Source organism: Tamandua tetradactyla, chromosome 9, assembly GCF_023851605.1.
Source record: "Tamandua tetradactyla isolate mTamTet1 chromosome 9, mTamTet1.pri, whole genome shotgun sequence".
In the NCBI taxonomy this organism is placed as follows: Eukaryota; Metazoa; Chordata; class Mammalia; order Pilosa; family Myrmecophagidae; genus Tamandua; species Tamandua tetradactyla.
In genome coordinates, this window is record NC_135335.1 from 112,847,144 (window position 1) to 112,872,233 (window position 25,090).

At 36.0% G+C, this 25,090-nt stretch overlaps 1 protein-coding gene across 1 annotated transcript in view; it reads right to left on the minus strand.

The window, feature by feature from the left end:
- The window catches only part of ADAMTS6 (ADAM metallopeptidase with thrombospondin type 1 motif 6), a 361,538-nt gene that overhangs the window by 16,503 nt on the left and 319,945 nt on the right, over positions 1–25,090 (minus strand). Inside the window, exons 20-22 of the mRNA XM_077117302.1 lie at positions 24,953–25,082; positions 7,666–7,870; positions 956–1,132 (exon numbers count right to left, since the gene is read on the minus strand). Of these exons, the coding sequence (XP_076973417.1) occupies positions 956–1,132; positions 7,666–7,870; positions 24,953–25,082 (512 nt within the window). The remainder of the gene's footprint in view (positions 1–955; positions 1,133–7,665; positions 7,871–24,952; positions 25,083–25,090) is intronic.

Genomic DNA, 25,090 nt, shown 5'->3' on the forward strand with positions numbered 1-25,090 from the left:
GTCAGAGCACAAATATAATCACACTGGCTTAACTATAGGTTCTATGCTTTATTTAAGTCTCAGATGTTAGAAAATGTTTTCTAAACTACAAGACTAATTATGATAAGGGCATTTATTGGATGGAAATATATTTCCTAGGACATTATTAAAAAACATTTTTAAAAAGGTTATTCTAGTAACTTAATAGATTTCCTCTTTAACATTCAGAAGAACAGGACTTATTTTTCCTTCTATCCAAATATACTAGTGTGTTTTTCAAGGATTTAAGGTGGCTTATACCAAGATAACACAATTTAAAAGTAGGTGAGAAAAATAAAGAAAAAATAGGAATTGGATCATAAAATGGAATAAGTCTGACATAAAATTACATGCCAAACTCTTATACACTTGCTTCCCAATTCGTGGTGCCCATTAGATTAAAATAACTCAATTGCAGAATAAATATTAATAACCTGTCAAAGATTCTAAATCACACTATCAAGCTAATTAAAATCCCCACAATTTTTCTGTAAACCTAAAGAAATTATGCCTATTTTGCAAGCGTGAAAATTAAGATAACTGAGTTAAATGATTTGTTCTTGAATTACTTGATAGAGTTGGTAGGAGAACCCAACCATTTCATAGCTTGTTCAAATATCTGGCCAACCGGACTATTTCTCTCTTAATTTTAACTTAAAATGTTAGGATCCAAGGGGTAGATAGAAGTGGGAAATTTACAGTGTAGGAGTAACATATCTAAAACTGTGTGTGTGTGTGTGTGTGTGTGTGTGTGTGTGTGTGCGTGTCTATGTGTGTCTGCTGGTGTTTGTGCAATGTGTCACACTCAGATATCATACCTAGATTTTTATGTTATTTATTACCCATTTCTTGAGCCTTTACAATGACCAAATGAGGCACCTCCGGTCTGTGTCCGAAGGTACTGCTACAGCAGGAGTCTACAGCAAAATTGCCTTACCTGGCCCCAGTCTCCAGTCACCCATCGAGGAGGGGGGCAGCGGCCCAAACTGCAGCGGATGCGGACAGGAGGTTTGCTTTCCTCTGGGCACTGTGCAGCCGGGAATGTTTTAGAAAGGTCACTGCTCTTGCACAGAACAATGCGATGTTTGAATCCTGGACCACATTTTGGAGTACACTGGAAACAAAACAAATGCTGATGAATAAGGACAGCCTAAAAATAGGAAAACCTGAAGAAATTGTGTCTTGAAGTTAATATGTCTGAGTATACAAAATACATCCACACAAAATTTGAGGCAAATTTTCTCGGATATGAAAATTACTGAAGTTTTTAGGCAGAAGTACTTTTATCTTTCCCTAAGGTCTTTAAGAGCTAAATCTAATGTTTGCTTTTTTTGGCTAACTTATTTTCTTTTTTATTGGGGATAGGTTCATTCCTGTATTCCTCTCCATCCTTGGCCTCATTCAGCTATGATAAGATGCTAATTTTTAGAATGTGGAATCCTAAGTTTCCTACTTGCTGGGAGTAGTCCTTTAAAAAGAATTTTTATGTTTTTATTAAAGCACAAAAACTTATCTCTGTAAAGTAAAGCTGAAGGTTGATTTAGATGTGCATTCTTATAGCATGGTAGCTAAAATTACATGGGTACGGGTGAAGGTTTATTGCACCAAACATCTCTGGACTCATCTCTGTCTATCAGTTAACAAAATAAATCTGACTACTCCTCTGTTTTCCAGATAAAGGAAAAGATGCTTTTCCCCACATCACAAACCCTATTATTTGCCTCTTCTCCAGGCTAATTGGAATGCTCTGTTTCAAGCAGTCAGGCTCCCTATTAACATGAGAGCTGACCAAAGTTCTCCAGTTTCCTGCCCTGCGTGTCTGCACCTGTCCTTATAAATCCGTACCTTCTCTGAGCCAAGTGAAGATCTAAACCATAACACCTAAGTGTGATGTTTATACCTTTCATTCAACAACATTTCCAGATCTCCTACAGGAACTATACTGCACTTCGGAGTATTTAAAAATGATTAAGAAGTATCTACCCTCAAGGAACTCATAGTCATATGCAGGAGATAGACCTGAGAACACACAGTTAATAGTAAATATCACAAAATAGGATGAAGATGATGTAAAGTCTTATGCTCCTAATCATCATCTGTCTGTTTTATAATTGTTTATATACATGTCTTCTCATCCCTCCCAGACTATATACTCCTTCTGATTATAGTCCACTTTTGTTTCATCTATGCACTCCCTCAGTATCCAGCAGTGGGCTTTGACTAAGGCACTCAAAAATATATGCTGTCCTTTATCTGAGAAAATAACGGTTTTGGTTCACCATCAGGTGACGTCCTCCCTGAGTTGTTTTTTTAGGAGATGTGCTAGATTTAAGATAGGGATGTCCCAGGGAACACTGAACACATCCCGGAGTGGCTATGTCAGGGACAATCCTTGAGCCTGCTACATAAGCTAGAGAAAGAGAAAAATATTATCACTAGATCTCATTAACTAAACTCCTAAATCTCTCTCACATTTGTTGATTTTTGTCCATTTCCACGGCCACTAACCTTAATTCAGACGAACACTATCTTCCACATGGGATACTGCAATTGCTTTCTTATCGGATCTCCCATTTTTTTTTTGTTGCTCTTGCCTCACTCCAATTCACTCTCTAAACTGTGGTCACAGACATCCTTCTCAAGCACAAATCTGATTATATTCTCTTCTGATTTCAATAGGGAGACAATGGCTCACCATTGCTTTCAAGATCAAAATTCAGACTGCAATATGCTTGTTAGATCCTGATGGTAAGGTTCTGCTCACCTCCTCAGAGTCATTTCTCTCTATAGCCTAATAGTCCTTAGTGCTGGGCCGGCGCCAGGTCCGTGCGAATGCTGTTGCTGCAGCCACTGCCCTACGAGCACCACTGCAATAGCACCCACCATGATACAAACACTGTGTGTGTCAAGTATCGTGCCAAGTACTATACTTAATTTAGTCCTAACAAAAATCCTGTGAAATGGCAGTTATTATCCTGTTTTCAAATGATGAAATAAATGTAAAGTGCCTTTTATGCTATTATCATATACACAACCTAAAATGTTCCTTTTAAATCTCATTCAGATGTGCATTTAAGTGCTGTTAATTGCATTCACAGTGTTGTGCTTTTTTATTTCTATTTCTTCCTTCTATTTTCTTTAGCCTACATTTCATGTCTGCCCTTTTTTAGCCTTCTGATAAATACGTTTATCCACCTGACAGCCTGTTTTATTAAGCTATCTAAAAAGTAAGAATTTCTAGAAAAACAGTAGGTAGCCATCCTTATATGTGATTAATAGGCATTAACTTAATGACCTCTAAACATTCTCCAGAAATAATCATTGGTCTATACCCACAAAAAAGCATACATTTACATAATTTTTGAGTGCGCAATGAAATTTATTATTCATAATTAGAAATTTGAATACTTAATTCATTAGTAAAAATTCATTTTAAGATTAAAGCTCCATTCTAAACATCAAAACCCATTCCATTCATTCTCATAATAAGCCACCAGATGAGAGATCAGTGTTTCAGTAGGCAATCCATTCTTTACTAGAATTCCTTCTCACTATTTTTCCTTATTGCAGGTAAATACGTTATTTCTTCTTTTATTCATATAATCAGACTCTCACAATTCTTTATAACCTGACCAAACCATCTTTTTTTAATTTTCATCTCAGTGGGATATAAGAGGTGATTTTTATGAGAAATGCATTTATGTTTTCACTTAATGTTCCATGATTACAAAGCAAAAAAACATATATATATATGTATGTATTTTTTTTTTTGCAGAAAAAAGTTTATGAAACCACACCAGGGAAAACCATTTGGCACTCATTTGTAAAGGACAGAAATGTTAACTTTTCAGGGTTAGGCTGAATTCTCTCTGGAGAGGTAGGTTTGATTTACTTAGTCATAGGACCAGAATAGAACCTAGGAGTAACTGAAGTGGTATCACCATTGTCTTGTCAAACAAGACAGTCCTGTGTAGCTAAATTATTTCCCCATCTTTCTTAAATGACGCTACTGGGTGTAAGGCCTACAAGAGATCAGTTCAATTTAATGTCAGTTATCCACTTACCCAAGAGTAGGTATGAGAAACAGACCTTTTTCAATGGGTACTCTGTGGGAGTCAAAATAAATTATTCTGATACATCAAAAGAATAGATTAGGACTGCTGGAGCCAGTCCACAGTATGCAGTTATGCTCTTAAGAGCTACTTGCCAAGAGAGGGCAAAAACAGAAAATCATTTAAAGTCCAACATAGCATGGAAGATCCCAGGAGTGAGGAATAAATGATAGGAAATGAGAAAGTTGCAGCTTCATTAGTTTCTCAAAAGCCTGTTGAGGACCCATTTTCCACAGAGGTAATTTGGCTTTTTCCCCTTTGCTATAAGCATGGGGTAGGTTTCACTGGCGGGGAAAATGGTTCCTGGCCTTGCAACAATGGAAAATTTATATTTAGAGCAGCCGACAAAGAAAAGGAAAGGGTCAAAGGGTAAATTCCTCTTGCTGCAACATGTTTTCACCAGTTGAACCTCACCCTTTGATTAGCAAAGCCCAGACAGTTGAGAGTTGGAAGTGGGGAGCAGGCAGAGGTGAGGAACAGAAAGAGGAGGGAAGTTTTCATAGGCATGTAAAAAGAAAATCGTGTGAAATATTTGCAAAAGGTTAACTGAAAGAGATTAAACCTTGCCTGCTCTTCTGTTGGGACCTCCTTTTCATTAGCGGGAATTGTTCCGTTCCTCTGGGAAGAACAGCCTACTTGTTCTCACTTTATTCTCTATAGCTGCTCAGATATTTATTTCATTAATTTTTTTTAACCCATCTAGGGAAGAAGGGAGCTGCCTGGTTAAGTAAGGACAAGGAAGAATGTGAGAACTACTCCTCCCCTCCCCCAACTCTTTTGGAAAATAAACAGGAGAGACCATATGAGGCAGAAATCTTCTCTTTCTTTCCTCCTGAACAAAGGATAAAGATGATGCTAAAGATGATGTTTTTACCAGAATCTTGAGATAGTGACCACAGCATTTCTTCACTTATGCTTACCCCAGAATACTTCCTCTGGGTTGTCTCTGGAGCTCCCAATGCTGTATTTGAGGTGGGGGTCCCACATGTGTACTTTCCTCCCTGAGCCCCGTTTCTTTCCCCTAAGTTTCACTCAGCTATCTTAAAGAAGATAGTAGAAATGTGATTAAAAGCCCTCTTAGCTCATACATGTTTCTTCAGCCTGCCTCAGGAGTGCTAAAAGTCTCTGAGATTCATTTCAGCAAGTCATTTCAAAGACTACAGTGATAAGAATCAGAATTCTATGAGTGGGGTAAACAGAAAGAGGAATATAAACCCCAATGACATGGAAGTACAACTTATATGAGGTTGAATTTGGAAGAAAATCTTAAAATGGTCATTGAAATGGAAGCATATCAGTAATACATATAAGCTATTTCTAGAGGAGATTACATTTGACAATTTTATGTTAAAAACAACATAAAATGATACAGAACACTGTAAGTCAAGAGACCGGTGTGGGATGTATCTCTGTATGGGGAAGTTTTGGTATTTTCATGATTGGCAGAACTTTCTCCTTGTTTTTGCTTATGAATTTATCTTTCCCTGCTTTTTCATGGTATGGTACAATTCTGTACTCAAGCCTGGCTATTACCTATCACTACTGTATTCAAACTTATTTTCCATTTACTCTTAAAACAAGCCCTTTTCTCCCACTCTACTTCCATCACACAATCTTTGTGTTTCTGTTCAGTTGTTTTTCTTATCAGGATCACCTCCTCTACCTTCCTTATTCTCTTCCCTACTTCAAATTCTATACTCAATCAAAATTCAATTTCTATCAGCTAAAAAGCCTTGTAATCTTTCTCCAGGCCACTCTGTCTCAGAATATAGATATATTCTATATTACATGTGTATTTGTACCTCAAAACCCACAGTTTTATGAAATACTGTCTTATATTTTTCTCTGGTTGTTTTATGGACAGATCTTATTTGCCTAGGCTTATAGGATTCATTCGTATTCTCTATAGTGCCTATCCTAGTTGTTTAGTAAGCCCCGAATTGATAGTTATTGAGTAGACCTGAAAACCTAAAACTGCTGCAACCAGTCATCAGATGTTCCATTATGATTTTCATAACAAATTTGTCATTGGCAATGATTATTTATGAGTTTCTATAAGGGTCTTGGGCAATAAACTGCAAGTAGCCCAGTCACTAAAATGTGAACAACTCTGTAGAATGTCTATTCTTTACCAATGGATTTTATCTTACAAATGAATTTAGGAGTCAATCCACGCATGGCGAGGGGGTCCATACTGTTTCCCATAAATGTTGAAAGAACAATACCAAGACTATCTCTACATTTGATTGAAACTAAAAATGTTAGGGAGGCTGAATATAATTATTGAAGCTGGAGTATGGCCAGGAAATTTGGGAAAACACTTCCAATTCCAATCAAAGATTCAATGGATAATCACAACTGCTCAGAACTTCAGCTTCCATGAGCCATCTGAAACCCAGTCCCTATTTTAGCTCTATACCTCCAGCAAAATGTTTCTTTCAGTGGTTCCTAAAGAATAATTCATTCTAATGTTTTTTGAATAACTGCTTAGCTTATTGACATCTTGAGGAAATACCCAAAGCAATGTTTTTAGCAGAACACATTAGAATAGAATCTGAAATGCATCCTGAATTACGCTAGCTTGAAAGAATAATCTGGTTATACAGTCAGGTACTCATTCTTTTTAACATTAACCAACACTACAGAAGGATTCAGTTATCCTTTGGGAAATGTGGAGAAAGGTATAACGTATATGTGTTTATGTCCGATGAAAACTGAGGAGTCAAGGATTAATTCTAGTTCTTACTTTATTTTTCAGAAGATCATCTCTCTGAGGGCCCCTGAATGTTTTTTTAGACTCTTTTGTGACATATATGCCAGAAAACATCCTCTTATTCATGTCCTCCTCACTGACTGTGTAAGCAGAGGTAATAGTAAATTCTGATCTTTGACTTCTGGGTATGTTATAACCTCAGCTCTATGCTTCTTCCCCAGCCAGAATAGAAACAATTAGAACACACAATATATAAATATAGACAGATACAGATAGTTATCAAGTGATGATTTATAAAGACTCATATCTAAGAGTTATATAGTTAACTATATAGTTAGTTTTTATATATACAAATATATATTTTAAAAAAAGGATATATATATCATCTGTGCCTTTACACTAAGATTATAGAAAAGGAAAGTTCAGGTCGTCTATAAATTTAAGAGTAAGAAAGGTTTTGGACTCTTCTTTTGAATATCAGTTTTTTATCATCTAACACTAAATCTGAGTCTGTGGTGCTACTCAACAGGAAAATGGAGGAAAAGAAATTAAATGAGCAAGCAGTATAATGTTCTTTCAAATTCACTTTAGATTTTTTTTTAAAAGTCACACGGATGACTAGTTTCTCACTGATGTCCCTGACTTGAAAAACCCTCACTTCCTGACAAGCAGCAACAAACAAGAACATAGCCAAATTCATTGTTACAGAGTCCTTACTTGTTTAAGTTCTAAGATGCTCACATGACCAGGTGTCCTTAATATTAAATGCTTTGGCACTGATAGTTAAGACATCTCAAAACACACAGCCCCAGATTTCCTTACTTCTGACCAGTCCAAAGCTGCCCACTGAGGTGGACATGACTGGTTGTTGCAGGGCTCTTTTTCAACAGGCCGGTGTGTTAGGCAGCCACTGTAGTCCAGGGTCTCCTCCTCGGAAGGGCCAAGCTTCCTGATGCAGAGCACTGCCCTTGTGCGCATTCCACCATCACAAGTCTTGCTGCACTCCAGCCAGTCCCCAATAAACCACCTGCAGCAAGAGGTGGAAGAAGCACAGAAAGGCGTTTCCTCAGTGTGGCCAGAGATTTTCAGCTGAGTGAAGACACTTTCATCCGTAGACTCCATCTCGTTCTGAGAAGAACAGATGTTTTTGCATTGATTCATGTGACAAATGATAAATGAAATAACTAAGGAAAAGACAATTCACTGTTAGGCCCCTTCTAAAGTATAGGGCATGGCCTTTGGAGCAGGCAGAACCCAGTTCAAACCAGTAATACCCTTATGCATTATTAAACCTCACTCATTTTTATCCTTTTTTATTAGTTTCAAAATGCTGGTAACAATATTATCAATCTCGTAAGATTTCATGAGGATTAATTAAGGAAATGCATATAAAGCTACCAGTGCTGTAAATGTTTAACAACCAGTACTCCATGTGGGAAAAGAGAGTACTGATTTGTTGCACCTGCCAATTTTAGTAGTGTAAATACCCCACTATGGTCAATTTCAAGCTACATTTGACATGAGGAATGTAGGATTGAAAAGATATGCTAACAGTAGGCTCCTCTGAGCAGTACTAGTTAGCTCTACTATACCACGGAAAGCTTCTAACAGTGTCTGGTATACCACAAGAGACAGTACCATTATTATTATTACATTGAGGCAGGGTCTTCAACAATCAGGATTTTTTTTTTTTTTTTTTGCCAAATCTACCCTAAAGGAGCAAAGATTTGTTTTCCATGTCCCAGAAATGAACTTCAGACTCTATACAAGATAGAAGGCCTTTACTATCCTAATAGGGGCAGAGAAGGCCCCAGTATCCATCATTGAGGACATGGGAGTTTTGAACCAATTATAGAAAGAGCAGAGCCTTGGGCCAGCTCTGTGAAAAATGAGATCCCTTGTTTGACCCCTTTGCTTCTAAAAATAACATGTACCCACAGCTAATTTGAAAAGAAACTCAAATATCTTAACAAACTGAACACTTCTCACATTTGTACGTATAATACTTCTTTTCCCTAAAGTCATCAATTAACTTTCAAGGTTTTTTTCATAAGGCTCTTGCAGGACTTACTATCATGGACACATTAATTGATCCAAAGGATGTGGATCATAATCCAAATCATACTAATGAGAATCATGCTTTAGACTTTTCATATTTCTAGCTGCAGCAAAAGGTCTCCTTTCCTTTCTGGTTACAAAAGGGTCTGATGGTGGTCATGCCTCTTGTGAAGTACAATCACCTAATCCGAAAGAATGCAGAGGATCTAGAAAGTGCTTATGGTATTTGAGTCCTTGGTTCCAGCTAATCCTCAAGCTGGATCCATCCCTCTACTTCTCTCAGCAATGATATATAAACCAATACAATTTCTAATAAGTAGAAGCTAGCTGAAGTTGAGGTGCGTTATTTGCAGCCAGATTCTTGAACGATATAGCACTGCATTTAATTTATATTTACTGATGGCCTAACATTATCCATTGTTTTATAGGAGAATAAAACAAGGTATTATCCATATATTATATAGGAGAAAATTAAAACCTATGTTAGGAAAACAGTTCTACAAAATCATGAAAAGAAGCAAAGATGGAACTAGGACTAAATCCCTATCAGGTGCTATTTGTACTCAATTTCATTTTTAACATTGCTGAATAGTAGAATCTAAGTCACAAGCATAAGTGACTTAGTGAACAAGAAAGACATTTTCTTCATTCTGTGATTATGAGCTGTGGTATGTTCTTGGGTGAGACACTAAGCAGAGAGAAGAGTATAAAAAGCGTAGAACAAAATTCTCACTATTTCCAGGAACATAGATTCATTGCACCATCTCTGTATTTGGAAGACAGTACCTTGGTGAAGTAAAAGTAATAGTATTCTAAATTTAAATCTGCTTTTAGCCAGGTAAGCGAAATAGTCTTCATTCGTTTTAAAATGAATTACCTTTACTCGTAGAAGAAAGCCAGGATTCAGATATATCATAATTGAACTTCCAGGAAGATGGCAGAATAGGATGGGTTGAGTTCACCACTGCTCCAAGGAGCTAGAGAAGTGACAGAAAAATGACTGGACAGCAGTTCGAGGGTGTGAGTAACCAGAGAGGGTCTTTGAAACTATAAGGGGAGATCCTGGATGTGCTAGTTTGAAAGGATGCATGTACCCTAGAAAAGCCATGTTTTAATCCTAATCCCATTTTGTAAAGGCAGCCATTTCTTCTAATCCCTATTTAGTACTGTATGTTTGAAACTGTAATTAGATCACCTCCCTTGGAGATGTGACTCAATCACGAGTGGTTGTTAAGCTGGATTAGGTAGAGACGTGTCTCCACCCATTTCGGTGGGTCTTGACTAGTTTACTAGAATCCTATAAAAGAGGAAACATTTTGGAGAAGGCTACAGATTTTGGAGAGAGCAGAACGACATAGTCATGAGATGCAGAGAGTGAACCAGCTAGCAACCTTTGGAGATGAAGAAGGAAAATGCCTCCTGGGGAGCTTCGTGAAGCAGGAAGCCAGTAGAGAAAGCTAGCAGATGACGCCATGTTTGCCACATGCCTTTCCAGATGAGAGAGAAACCCTGACCCTGTTCGCCAAGTGCCTTCTCACTTGAGAGAGAAACCCTGAACTTCATCGGCCTCCTTGAACTAAGGTATCTTTCCCTGGATGCCTTAGATTGGATATTTCTATAGACTTGTTTTAATTGGGACATTTTCTCAGCCTTAGAACTGTAAACCAGCATCTTATTAAATTCCCCCCTTTAAAAGCCATTCTGTCTCTGGTATGTTGCATTCTGGCAGCTAGCAGACTAGAACAATGGATTAAAAAAATGGAGGAATTAAAATACAGAGACTGGGCTGAATGTGCTCAGTCATGACTCCACCAGGGACAAAAGGTGGTGTACAGAAAGTGTGGGTTCTTAAGGATCAGAGTGACCCTGCACTTCTGCCTTACCCTGCAGCTAGTTGGAGATCTGCTGCCAGAGATAAGTGAAGGAAATAAACTTAGAAAATAATTTTATCAAGATAATTAAATGCCTCAAAGGCAACAGAAAATCACAAAGCACATGAAGATGCAGGCAGATATGACCCAGCCAAATGACCAAATTAAAACACTGGAAGAGACACAGAATTTGGAACAACTAATCAAAGATGTTCATACAAACCTCCTAAATAAATTCCTTGGGTTGGCTAACAACATAAAGGATATCAAGAAGATACGAGAAGAGCATAAAGAAAAATTTCAAAGAATAAATACAAAAATAGCAGATCTCACAGAGAAGAAAGATGCTACAGCCAAAATTAAAAATTTACTAGAGACAAACAACACCAGATTTGAAGAGGCAGAAGAAAGAACAAGTGACCCAGAGGACAGGATAATTGAATATCACTCCCAAAAGAACGAATAGCAAAAAAGATGGAAAAATCAGAATTGGTTCTCAGGGAAATGGTGAACGAAGCACACAAATATAAGAATGATTGATGTCCCACAAGGAGAAGAAAAGAGTAGAGAGTTAGGAAGAATAGTTGAGGAAATAAAGGAGAAAAAACATTAAACTCTTAAAAAATACAAATAAGCCCAATGAACCCCAAACTCTTAAAAAATACAAATAAGCCCAATGAACCCCAAAAAGAATAAATCCAAATAGGCCTACTCCAAGACACATACTAAGCAGCCTATGAAACGGTGAGAAGAAACAGAAAGTCCTAAAAGCAAAAAGAGAAAAGCAACTCACTAAAGACAAAGGAAACCACATAAGACTGACTTCAGACTACTCAAAAGGCACTGATCCTGAAAGAGAAAGACTTTCAACTGAGAATTCTTCATCCAGGTAAAATGTCCTTCAAAAATGAGGGAGAAATCCATTTTTTCATAGGCAAACAAAGGCTGAAAGAATCTGTCAACAACAGATCTGCCCTACGCGAAATACTAGAGGAGTTCGGTCAGCTGAAAAAAAAAAAAAAGATAGGAGAGGGAGAGCAAGAGGAGGGTACAGAATTGAAGAGTACCAGTACGGTAACTTAAAGATAAAACAGAGAAAGAGGAAAAGAATATAAAGATCTGAAAAATAAAAGCCAAGGAATAAGATGGTAGATTCAAGAATACATTTACATTAATAACTGAATGCTAATGGACTAAACTCAACAAACAAAAGATACAGATTGGCAGAATGGATTAAGAAATACGATTCATCTATATGCTGCTTAAAGAGACTCATCTTAGACCCAAGGATACAACAGATTGAAAAAGATACAAATAGATGGAAAAAGATGTTTCATGCAAGTTGTAGCAAAAAAAAGCTGGAGTAGCTACACTAATATGAGACAAAATAGATTTTAAATGAAAAGACATCGTAAGAGACAAGGAAGGATGCTATGTATTAATAAAAGGGACAATTCACCAAGAAGAAACAACACTCATAAATGTTATGTTCCCAATCAAGGAGCTCCAAAGTACATGAAGCAAACACTGGCAAAATCGAAGGGAGCAATAGATATTTCAACAATAACAGTGAGAGACTTCAATACACCACTCTCCTCTATAGATAGAACAACCAGACAGAGGATCAACAAGGAAATAGAGAAATTAAATTAAACAATTTGTTAAATTAGACCTAACAGACATATATAGATATATAGATATAGATTGTCATACCTCAAGACACCAGGATATACATTGTTCTCTAGGGCTCATGGAATATTCTCCAGATTACATCATACGCTAGTACACAAATTAGCTCTTTATAAATAATTTAAAAAGTATTCAAAGCACTTTCTCTGACCACAAGATCACCAAGGGAATGACGCTGGAAATCAATAACCATGAAAGAACCAGAACTTTCACAAATATTTGGAGATTAAATAACATACTATTAAATAATGAGTGGGTCAAAGAAGAAATTGCTAGAGAAATTAGTAAATATCGGGAGACAAATGAAAATGAGGATAAAACATATCAGAACTGCAAGGGCAGTACTGAGAATGAAATTTATTGCCCTAAATGCATATATTAAAGAAGAAAGAACAAAAATAGAGGACTTAAGTGCTCACTTGGAAGAACTAGATAAAGAACAGCAAACTAACCCCAAAGCAAAGAGAAGAAGAGAAATAACAAAAATTAAAGCAGGAATAAATGAATTGGAGAGAACAAACAAACATATAAAACAATAAAACCAAATGTTGGTTCTTTGAAAAGTCTATAAAAATCCATGGACCCCTCGGTAGGCTGAAAATGAAAAAGAGACAATGCAAATAAAATAAGAAATGAGAGGGGGGTCACTACCATGGACACCGAAGAAATAAAAAGAAACATAAGAGAATAGTATGAACAACTATATGCAACAAACTAGACAACTAACAAAAAAAAGACAAATTCCTAGAAACACACAGACAACCTATGCTGAGTCAAGAAGAAACAGAAGATCCCAACACAAGTACAGAGATTAAACAAGTCATCAAAAATCTTCCTACAAAGGGCCAGGTGGCTTCACAGGGGAATTTTATCAAACATTCCAAAAAGAACTAACATAATTCAGCTCAAACTCTTCCAAAAAATTGAGGAAAAAGGAATGCTACCTCACTCATTTTATGAAACTAACATCACTATAATACCAAAACTGAATAAAGATGCTACAATAGAGGAAAACTACAAGCCAATCTCCCTAATGAATATAGATGCAAAAATGCTCAACAAAATACTAGTAAATCAAATGCAATGACAAATTAAGAGAATTACACATCACAACCAAGTGGATTTTTACCAGGAATTCAAGAGTGGTTCAACACAAGAAAGTCAATCAATGTAACACAGCACATTAACAAATCAAAAGGAAAAAATCACACGATCATCTCAATTGATGCTGAAAAAGTATTCGACAAAATTTAGCATCCTTTTCTGAAAAAAACTCTTCAAAAGGTAGAAATTGAAGGAAATGTCCTCAATATGATGCAGAACATATATGAAAAACCCATAGTCAGCAATGGTGAGGGACTGAAAGACTTTCCCCTGAGACCGGGAATGAGACAGGGATGCCTTCTGTCACCACTATTATTCAAATTTGTACTAGAAGTTCTAGCTAGAACAATTAGGCAGGAAAAAGAAATAAAAATCATCCAAATTGGAAAGGAAGAAGTTAAACTTTCATTATTTGCAGATGACTTGATGTTTGGAAAATTCTGAGAACTCTATGACAAAGCTTCTTGAGCTAATAAACAAATTCAGCAAAGTGGTAGAATAGAAGATTAATGTAAAAAAATCAGTAATATTTGTGTACACAAGTAATGACCTAACTGAGGAAACAAGTAAGGAAAAAATTCCATTCAAAATAGCAACTAAGGGCAGTGCGATGGTGGCTCAGTGGCAGAATTCTCGCTTACCATGCTAAAGACACAGGTTTGTTTCCCGGTGTCTGCCCATGTAAAGAAAAAAAAAAAATAGCAACTAAGAGAATCAAGTAACTAGTAATAAACTTAACCATGGATATAAAGGATCTGAACACAGAAAATTACAAAACATTGCTAAAACAAATCAAAGATCTAAATGGGTGGAAAGACATTCCCTGTTCATGAATAGGAAGTTCAATGTAGTTAAGATGTCAATTCTACCCAAATTGACCTACAGATTCAATGCAATACCTATGAAAACTCCAACAACCTACTTTGAAGACTTGGAAAAGTTAGTTATCAAATTTATTTGGAAGGGAAAGAGACCTCGAATAGCTAAAAATATCCTATAAAAGGAGGATAAAGTGGGAGGACTAACACTCCCCGATTTTAAAGCTTATTATAAAGCCACAGTGGGTCAAAACAGCATGGTACTGGCACAAAGATAGAAGTATTGACCAATGAAATTGAATCCAGAGTGCAGAGATAGACCACCAAATCTATGATCAATTGATCTTTGACAAGGCCCCCAAATCCACTGAACTGGGATAGAATAGTCTTTAGAATAAGCGGGCACGGGAGAATGGATATCAATAGCCAAAAGAATGAAGAGGACCCTTATCTTACACCCTATACAAAAATTAACTCAAAGTAAATTAAAGGCCTAAATATAAGAGCCAGTACCAGAAAACTCCTAGGAGGAAATATAGGGAAATATCTTCAAGACCTAGTAATAGGAAGTAGCCGCTTATACTCTATACCGAAAATATAAGCAATGAAAGAAAAACATAGATAAATGGGAGCTCCTCAAAATCAAATGCTTCTGCACCTCAAAGGACTTTGTCAAAAAAGGTGAAGAGATAGCCAACTCAATGGGAGAAAATATTTGGAAACTATATATTGGATAAAAGTTTGATATCTTGTATACATAAAGAAATCATTCAACAATAAAATAACACACAAGCCAATTATGAAATGGGCTAAAGAGATGAGTAGACATTTTTCCAAAGAGCAAATAGAGATAGCTGAAAAGCACATAAAGAGATGCTCATCTTTATTAGCTATAAGGGCAATACAGATCAAGACTACAATAAAATATCACCTCACACCTATAAGAATGGTTGTAGGAAACTACAAATGTTGGAGAGGATGTGGAGAAATTGGAATACTTACCACTGCTGGTGAGAATGTATAATGGTACAGCCACTATGGAAGGCAGTCTGGAGGTTCCTTGGAAAACTAAATATCGAGTTGTCCTGACCTGGTAATACCACTACCTGGTATACACCCAGAAGAGCTGAAAGCAGTGACACAAATAGATATTTGCAGACCAATGTTTATAGCAGCATTATTGACAATGATGAAAAGATAGAAACAGTCCAAGTGCCCATCAACAGACGAGTGGATAAACAAAATGTGATATAAACATACAATGGAATAATATGCAGCAGTAAGACAAAATGAGGTCCTCAAGCAAATGACAATATGGATGAACCTTGAAGACATTATCTGAGTGAAATAAGCGAGACACAAAAGGAAAGATACCGTATGTTTGCTATTATGACCTTAATAAAGATAAACTCAGAGATTTATAATGCAGAGCATAGGGGGCCTAGAGATATACAGAAGCTAGAGATGGGTGAACAGTTATCAAATCAGGTTGAAATTAAATATAAAGGAATGGATAGAAATGAAGGCAGTTCATTAGTGGGTTTATAAGTAATATTGCCATACTGAAGGTGAACATGATTAAAAAGGGTTGTTTAGAGCCATGTATCCCATTGATTAACTACAAATATAAATCACTCCTTGCATGAAGTACTTCAAAGGTCTGAAACTTGTACAAAGAGTCAGTAATAAAGGGCTATAATTGCAAAACTTCTGTTGCATGCTATGGCTTATATTTAACAGGTAGACATCAAAAGTACTACAGCAATAGCAGGAGTAAATAATTGTGGGGGGGGTCAAGAGTTAAGGGGAGGTTTGAATTTTCTATTTGGTGGGGGTATGTTCACCTGTTTTTTTTCTTTTTGGAGCAATGAAAATTGTCTAAAATTGAGAGTGTTGATGATTGTACAACTAAGTGAGGATAAGGTGAGACATGGATTGTTTACTTTGGATATTATCCATAATGCCCAATGGATGGAGATGGCTGAAGGATACACTGACTGAGAAGCAGAAAGGTGGTCTGTGATGTATACATATGATGGAATATTGTGTGCTACAGAAAGGAACGAAGTCGTGAGGCATGCAGTGAGGTGAATGAACCTTGGGGACATTATGTGGTACAAAATAAGCCAAAAACAAAAGAATATTGTATGATCTCTTTTAAAAAATACTTGTAAGTAAATTGGGTCCTAGAATGTAAACTTGTAGGAATCACATTTAGTCTGGAACTGTAAATATTATTTCTAAATTTTGAGAGGCTGTGCTATATATGTATAACCTGGTATTTCCCTGGAACTTTGGTCATTACTGAGTATAACACCTAAGACTCAGAGTTGGAGCTCTGCAGCTCTGAAAGTCAGCATTGCTTCATACAAAAACTGTTAAAGAAACTGAAAAAGAGATCAGGCTTCAATTAGAGATAAGAATGAAGCCAATCTGGCAAAACAAAATACAGGATAAAGGATGATATTGTCTGGATTTTAGAACTTCACCTACCGTTTCACACAAAAGGAAGAGAGGTTTATTTTTTTTTTTTACTCCTTTGCACAACATTGTTTTTAAGTTTATACTTAAAAAAATGTTTTTATTGAGAAATATCCACACATGTACAGTCCAACCATATTATACATTCAACAGCTCACAATATCATCACATAGGTGTGCATTCTTCACCATGATCAATTGTAGAACATTTGCATCAATCCAGAAAAAGAAAAAAAAAGAACTCATACATCCCATAACCTTTATCCCACAGTACTTCAATCTACCCAATTTTTATCCTTTATCTCCCCCATTATTTATTTATTTTTATCCAGTTTTTTTGTTTACTTATCTGTCCATACCCTGAATAAAAGGAGCACCAGACACAAGGTTTTCACAATCACACAGTCACACTGTAAAAGCCATATAGTTATACAGTTGTCTTTAAAAATCAAGGCTGCTGGAACACAGTTCAACAGTTTCAGGTACTTTCCTGCAGCCACTCCAACACAGCATAAACTAAAAAGGGATATCTATATAATGCATAAGAATAACTTCCAGGATAACCTCCCAACTCTGTTTGAAATCTCTCAGCCACTAAGACTTTATTTTTGTCTCATTTCTCTCTTCCCCCTTTTGGTGAAGAAGGCTTTCTCATTCTGATGATGCTAAAGATTCTGGCTTATCCCTGGGAATCAGATCCCAAGTTGCCAGGGAAATTTACACCCCTGGGAGTAATATCCCATGTAGAAGGGGAAGGGCAGTGAGTTCACCTGACAAATTGGCTTAGACAGAGACCACATCTGAGCAACAAAAGAGGCTTGCCAGGAGTGATTCTTAGGCATATTTATCAGTAGGCTTAGCCGGAGAGGTTTATTTTGTCTAAAACCTAAATTTTCTGTAGCACATATTCTAACTCACCTGTCTAGATAGCTCATTTAAACAACCTGAACACATGGAGCCCAGAATGAGAACGAGGGTTTATAATTCTGTATATCTTAATGTAAACCTGGATACATCCTGAATATGTTGGGTAGATAATTTAAAAGTATTGGCAAAGTCCCTTGAGGGACTGGAGAAAAAAATATGGAATTATCAAACTTTCCCACTGCGGAAACCCTATTACTCTTTCAAACATTACGGATTCCCAAGTCAATAGGCCAAGCCCTTGATTTTGAGGCTTGCTATTACGAAATTTATTTCTATAGTGGAGAAGCTAAGACTACCTATAGTTATACCTAAGAGTTACTTCCAAAAAACCTCTTTTGTTCCTCAGATGTGGCCTTTCTCTCTCTCTCTTAGCCCAACTCTGCAAGGAAAACCATTACCCTCCCCCCTACACAGGATATGACATGGAGAGGTAAAAGTCTCCCTGCCAATGGGGAACATGACTCCCAGGGATGAAACTGGCCATGGCACCATGGGATTGACAATGACTTCCTGACCAAAAAGAAGAAAAGAATTGTAATAAATAGAGTATCAGTAGCTAAGAGAGTTCAAATAGGGTCAAGAGGCTATTCTGGAGGCTACTCTCATGCAAGCTTCAGCTAGATTTTGCTAATTGACATAGTTTGCCAAACCACAACCAAAACCACTCTTGTTTATGCTGAAGAATATCTAGGACTTTATCTGAGATTCTACAAGTTTCGCACACTAAGGTTACTTTCCAGAAATCTACACTCTCCAGAAAGTCCCTAGGTCTTGAAACCCTAAGAACATCAGCTAGTTCCATCCCCCTGTCCCATATCGCTGACACCCTTTTCTAACATGAAAAAGTTAGTATGTGCATAGCTGAAATACCCTTTCAGATTGGGAGAAGGATCAAAGGGGAAGGAGGAATTATAACAGAGATGACAGGATTTAACAAGTGAGTATGACTGCTGTATCATTATATTGATATTTCTTTTAGTCTCCAGTGTCTTGGAGCAGCTAGAAGGAAAATGAAATTGTAGAACTGTATCCTATACCACACTGTGAAGTATGTTCTATAACTACTTGTTAAAATATACCTTGAAATTTATTACTTATATATATATATATATATATATATATATATATATGCTATATTTGACAATTTAAAAACATTTAAAAATTTTTAAAAAGAAATATCATAATTAATGTATTTTTCAAACTTAAAATGTTTGGTCAGAATCTAAAATATTTCAGCCTAAAATTTATTTAAAGAACGATCATTTAAATCTGAATTTTAAAAACATGACATTAACCATTTTTTTCTGATAAGTGATTTTCATATTCTTTCCTTTTGTTTCCCACAGATGAACATGATCTGAAGTTGTTAGTACCATTTTTGGTAAAGAGGAAAATGTGTTCTGGAAATAATAACTTGCATGCCAGCCATAGTGAAACTCTGATTCAATTCACAACAGTGATTTCATCACGAAGATTAGGGGATAAACCAGAAATGAGTATAACTCGGCCACAAAAAGTTCAGTCATACTACCTCCAGCCATGATCTCATTAGGTCTCATGATGTAGGAGGGATGGAGGCCCTCAAATTAAACACAGGTGCCCAGAGTCACCGTGGTGATTCAGGAGGTGTTGCTGTTCTTTGCTGCATAGGTCAGAGCCACCTCTGCCTTTTTATTCTTTGTCCTTCTTTTTTATTGTCAACCATGTTTCCTCAGAAACGCAGTCTAGGTATATCACTCTAGCCTTCAACTTAGAACATGTAAAAGTAAAATTATTAACCATCTTCCCAATTTCTCTTCTGACTCTCTGATTTCAGGCTTCGCATTCATTTTCTGTTTCATCTTTCTTTATTGCTCATCAAATCATCCCTTCCCCTGCCTCTCTAAAGGACTGAATCACCCCCTAGCTGTTTAAATGGTTTTGCAATTTTACCACCGTGTCTACTTGTGTCAGTCTCTCCACTTTCCTGTCTAGTGTAAGATACAGTGCTTCCTTAATCTTCATTCTCCAGGTATTTGACCCTCTCAGGGCAATTTCCCTATTTCTCTCTCTCTTTTATTTTTTCCTTCTCTAGATTTGGTGTGAAAATTTTCACTGGAAAAATAAATTGCTGAATCATTAGCCTGAACAGTCCCAGGGGCTCTATCTTTCTGTGCTCTTCCCAATACCCAGCAATCAAATCGTCCTGCTCCTCACTTCCTTCATTTCCACTGGACACTAACAATTAGTGGGATCATGTGTGGGTGTTTGAAACCAGTGCCTCACTGCAGCATGTGTAATCTGTAGATTAACAGGACAAGCAAGGATATTAGTGGGGGCGGGTGGGTACAGGCTGACATCAAGAGAGACACCACGAACAACGATACTGCAATCTTGGTTAACAAGAATATTTGTGAAGAAAGTACCCTTCATAAAACAAGAATTTTATTTCTACTTTTCAATTTAAAGGAAAATGGCAAACTGCAGGAAAATAGACTGATATTAGATATTTGGTTAAAGATAGAGAGAGAGAGAGAGAGAGAGAGAGAGAGAGAGAGAGAGAGAGAGAGAGAGAGACAGAGAGACAGAGAGACAGAGAGACATTTCCCAGCCTTTGTCCAAGCCTTATGTCCTTAACATAATGAAATAAAAAAATATTCCTCAGAATTTGGCATGAGCATCTTTAACCAAAAGAGATTCAATGATGTAAACCATTCCCTACTTACCAAGGTAGGAAAGTATTAAAATAATTTTTTAGATTTGCAAAATAAAAATGTGGTTAAAAAAAGAAATTTTGGTCATTTCTTAGCAATAGGAAAGTGAAACTAATTTTATAGCACCATAGAACCCTCTATGTCCTAAATATTCCACAGTTGAATTTTTTCTAATTTTTTTAATCAGTGTCATAAACTTCTCTGAAGTTGTGGCAATTGAGAATGTCTGTGAAGCAAGTAAAATTAGAAGAGCTAAAGTGCCACCAGACATTTGATTTGTAACTTACAAAGTTAGTAATGTCTGGTATAATAAGGAAAACATTACTAGATATTAGCATATCCTCATCCATAAAATGATGGGAGGTGGCTTAGATGATTCCTATGATTCTTCCCAGGTCTTAAATTTTGGAGTTTTATAGAGTACCCTGCTGAATATTTTTCTAAACTTAGAATAACTGATTATAAGTGTCCATGGGTGAGGTGCGATGACTCAAAATCATTATTAAACATTAAATCATAAAAGATACCATTAAATAAAATCTAGCCCCTGGGTAAAAATAAATATCTCTCCACTCTGAGCTTCCTTTAGCACTTTTGCTTATAATTCTCTTATTGTACTTCTCATATTTTATCTTGTATGATATTTATTTGTATATATATATTTGCCCAATTAGATTGGCCTTAAGAAAAGGTAACAGTTTTTTTCCAAAGCAAAATGACCTCCACATTTGCATTACTTAATAAATGTTTTTTGATTCTTAGTCATAGTAGTATCACAATATATAATATTCTTTACTGTTTTCGCCTTTCTGTTTTCCACACATTTCAAAACCACAGTATCAAACAGGAATAATATTTAGTATCCAAGGATTCTTCACATGAGGTCATATATAAAAATGTCCTTGTTATTAAAAGACAGGATGGTAAAAACTGAACTCTTGGCCTTTTTCTTTGGATTCCAACTAGGCATTATTTCCTGTTTTTATGGTGGGGCACTAGCTTCCTATCAGTCATGTCCTTTAATATCAACTCCTCCCTTTCCTTTTTTACAATTATTCAAGCCTATGTCATAAACCCCACCATTTTTCTCAGTGTCCCCAGAATTCATGCTATTTTCCTGTCCATAGTCACCTTATCACCTTGGCTACTATTGCTCTTTCTCCCCAGCAAAGTCCTGTCTGGCTCCTAAAGGTCTTTCAAATAAGCACTATTGTTGCATCTTTTCCAGTGCCTCTTTTGTCTCTTCTCTCTAGCCTCATTTTCTTTACACAGCACAAGGACAAATCTTACTGTCTTCTATTTTCCACATTTGACTAATCGCTCAATATAGCTAAAATATTTCATGACTTGAAAAGGTATTTTCTGATAAAAATAGCATTTAGGATTTTACATAAATGGTTATAGGAAAACAATAATGTTTTAAAATAAATATATATTCTCTTCTCAAATCAGGTAAATATATCCTGGATAGAGTAAATTTTATATATTTTTTTAAATGAAACTTTGAAAGTAAAATCTTAAGAGTGGATTAGGGCTTTTTAAGCATTATAGCAATGAAAAAAATGAAAGTTTGACAGCTTTCTTATGTAATTTTTTTTTTACATCTTATGAATAAAAATAGATCTAAACTCTGTTAAATAATATGAGAGGTGTATGGCAAACTAACTAGGAAATTATCTGGAACACAGGTAAAATGCCATTCTATCACTATTTAGCATAAGGGCACTATTATGGAGGAGAGCGTTCTAGTAGCAAAATTATTTAATGCTGAGTTGTCAGAGGGGATCAAAAGCTAGGACATAGTCAAAATTATTCAACCGTAAATACTGATTTAAATGAACAGGATATAGCTACAAAATGTCATGGAAGATGTTTAGTGAAATGAAAATATGCTCAAATTACATTGGGAACAGACTGTAAAACATCACAAATAGTATAACACCATTTTTGTTATATATACATGCCTACGTATACAAAGAAACAAGACTGGAAATAAACATATCAAAATATTAACAGTGGTGCCTATGAAGGTAGGATTATAAGATTTTTGAAAGTGTCTTGGTTTTGCTTCTCTGCATTTTGAAAAATTGATGCAATGAATATGTATTACAAAAACAAATACAAGGGGAATGCAAGGGTAGTTCAGTGGTAGAATTCTTGCCTGCCATGCGGGAGACCCGGGTTTGATTCCCGGCCAATGCACTTTCCAAAAACAAACAACAAACAAAACAAACAAAGGAAAAGACCAACAAATACATTTGTCATATCATCATTTGAAATAAACCTATGTCCTTTCTTCCTTCCATACTCTTTTTAAGTCGTTGTATGCAGTAGTTTTTTTATGATTTTTTTTGTATAATAGTAAGGTCTACTAGAAGTCTTATACATGATTTAATTCTGAAGAATTAAAATTTCCTTTTAAAGAGTCTAAGTTTCAATGATAAAGAAATTAAAAGGAACTAAGAAAAATGGATTACTAAAGAGTAATATTTGATCTTTCCAACCAAGAAACAGCCTAAATTTTCTAGCTTTTCTACATTCTCTTTCTCATTCTAATTTCATCTCCCCACGTACAAACTTTAAGAAGTTAATAAATAAAAGCCATATCCCAATGACCTTCTGTTTCAGAACTACAAAAGGAAAGAAGACAGGAAACATTTTTAATCATGTATGCTAATTCAAATATATCAGTCATGCTTAAAACATTTTAAAAACAAAAAACTCTCCAATGTAATACCCAACCTCACAGTATATGGGAAGAAAAACTAACCATTGAAATCTCTAAGGACATTTGGATAATATTTAAGCTTAAAAAAATAAAAAAGCTTAGGCCAAACAGCAAAGGTGTGGCCAGGCCCACTCAGATGCCTTAAATGGCTGATCAAATGCCAAACATAAGACTTAAATCCTGAATGCCACGGAACTAATGTGATGGGTTGAGACTCAAAAATACCTGAAAATATGCTTGAATTATTAGAAACATAGAAAGAGCCTAATATGCAATTAGCCCACGGTTTTTTGAACTCCTCTTTGTTTTACATAGTTTTTCAGTTTCTCTTGAGATAGAGTTATAAAAATAATTGGCAGAAAAGAGGAAAATGAAAACATAAATACTTGTCTTTGTAAGGCATACACCATAGCAATCCATACGTTTCTATACTTTCACATGTCTGGATTTTAATGAATTAGTTATAAGGTGATCATATTCTGAAAAGAAGCAACAAAACTGTAGAAGTTGTAAAGTGAAAACTTCAGTTCTGTAACTCTAGATTTTCTTGTACTCATTCGGTAACCACTGACAAAAAACTAGTGATGTGCATCTCCCTTTAAATTTCAAATGTTAGGTGGACACAGACTTTGCATAATCAAAGTTCATAAAACATCATTGTTTTGCAGCGAATATTAAGAAATGCCCCTTGCTGTAACTAATTTAGGGACCTGGATTTTTTATCCATTATAAATACCAGGTTTTTGTGATTCCACTCTGGTCAATTTTAGGAAAAAGAATTACTTCACTATAAAGCTTTCGTCTCCAGTTCTGGAGAGCTTAGGATATCTATTTTCATTTATTGACTCTCTTTTTAATTAGCTAAATAAGGGTATTTTGACAGTTAATCTGATTTCCCATATAAGAATGAAATGCCACATACATACGTGTTCCATCTTGCAGTTGTATGGCAGGCAAATCTCTACAAAGACAGTAGTTTCCTGGTCAATTCAGCATCCAGGTTTTTTTTCACAGGATCACTGACTTTTGCTCAATCAAGAAATCTTAGTGTTCTGAAAGCAGGCCTGCTTTTAAAGTCATCATTAAGGTGAATGTGCTCTGTCCTTGGGCCTCTGTTTACAGTGAACCTCTTAACCAGCTGATAACTGCTAATCAACAGGAACTGAAGGGCATCTCTATGCCCGTGCCTTATATTCAAAAGCTAGACTGCCTTAGTGACAGAACTTAAAACTGGGTCAGCAAATTAAACCACTGAGATCCCATTTCAGGGCATTTCTAAGCCATTGCAAAAACCTTTAGGATTTTGGATAAATATCTGGACAAGACAGGATTATACATCAATGAAGTGTATTTTACTGAAGCTAAGACTATTATTTTATGAGCCATTAAAAAACGCCAATCATTACTATAAAACAACATCATATGCAAGATGAATTCCAATTTCAGAGATGTAAAAAGGTCAAAAGATGTGTGCCTTAGAATCAATGAAATATGATACTTTCCAGCACTATGCCAGGACCAACTGCAATGAATTTCCCGATTTGAAGGTGTTAATTACTGAAACCCACAGGAAAACAGGAATCTTTGCTCAATGAAGGAGATACCAAAATTCCACCTTCTTTATTTTCTCCCTTTCACTCAGTTAAATTGTATCAGATGAATATATTTCCAAGTATGAATATCTAATGTTTTTTCCCTTTGTACCTGAAGAAAACAATTCTCACTTCTTTCTCTTACTTACTCAGGTGGGCAGGGCTCAGTGTTGCAGTCTCTTTGATTTTCAGGTGGCTTACTGTCAGGGTCACAGTAATGGTTCTGGACAATGGAGCTGTCATCCAACCTTTTACAGACCACCTCTTGTCTTTGGACACCTTGAGAA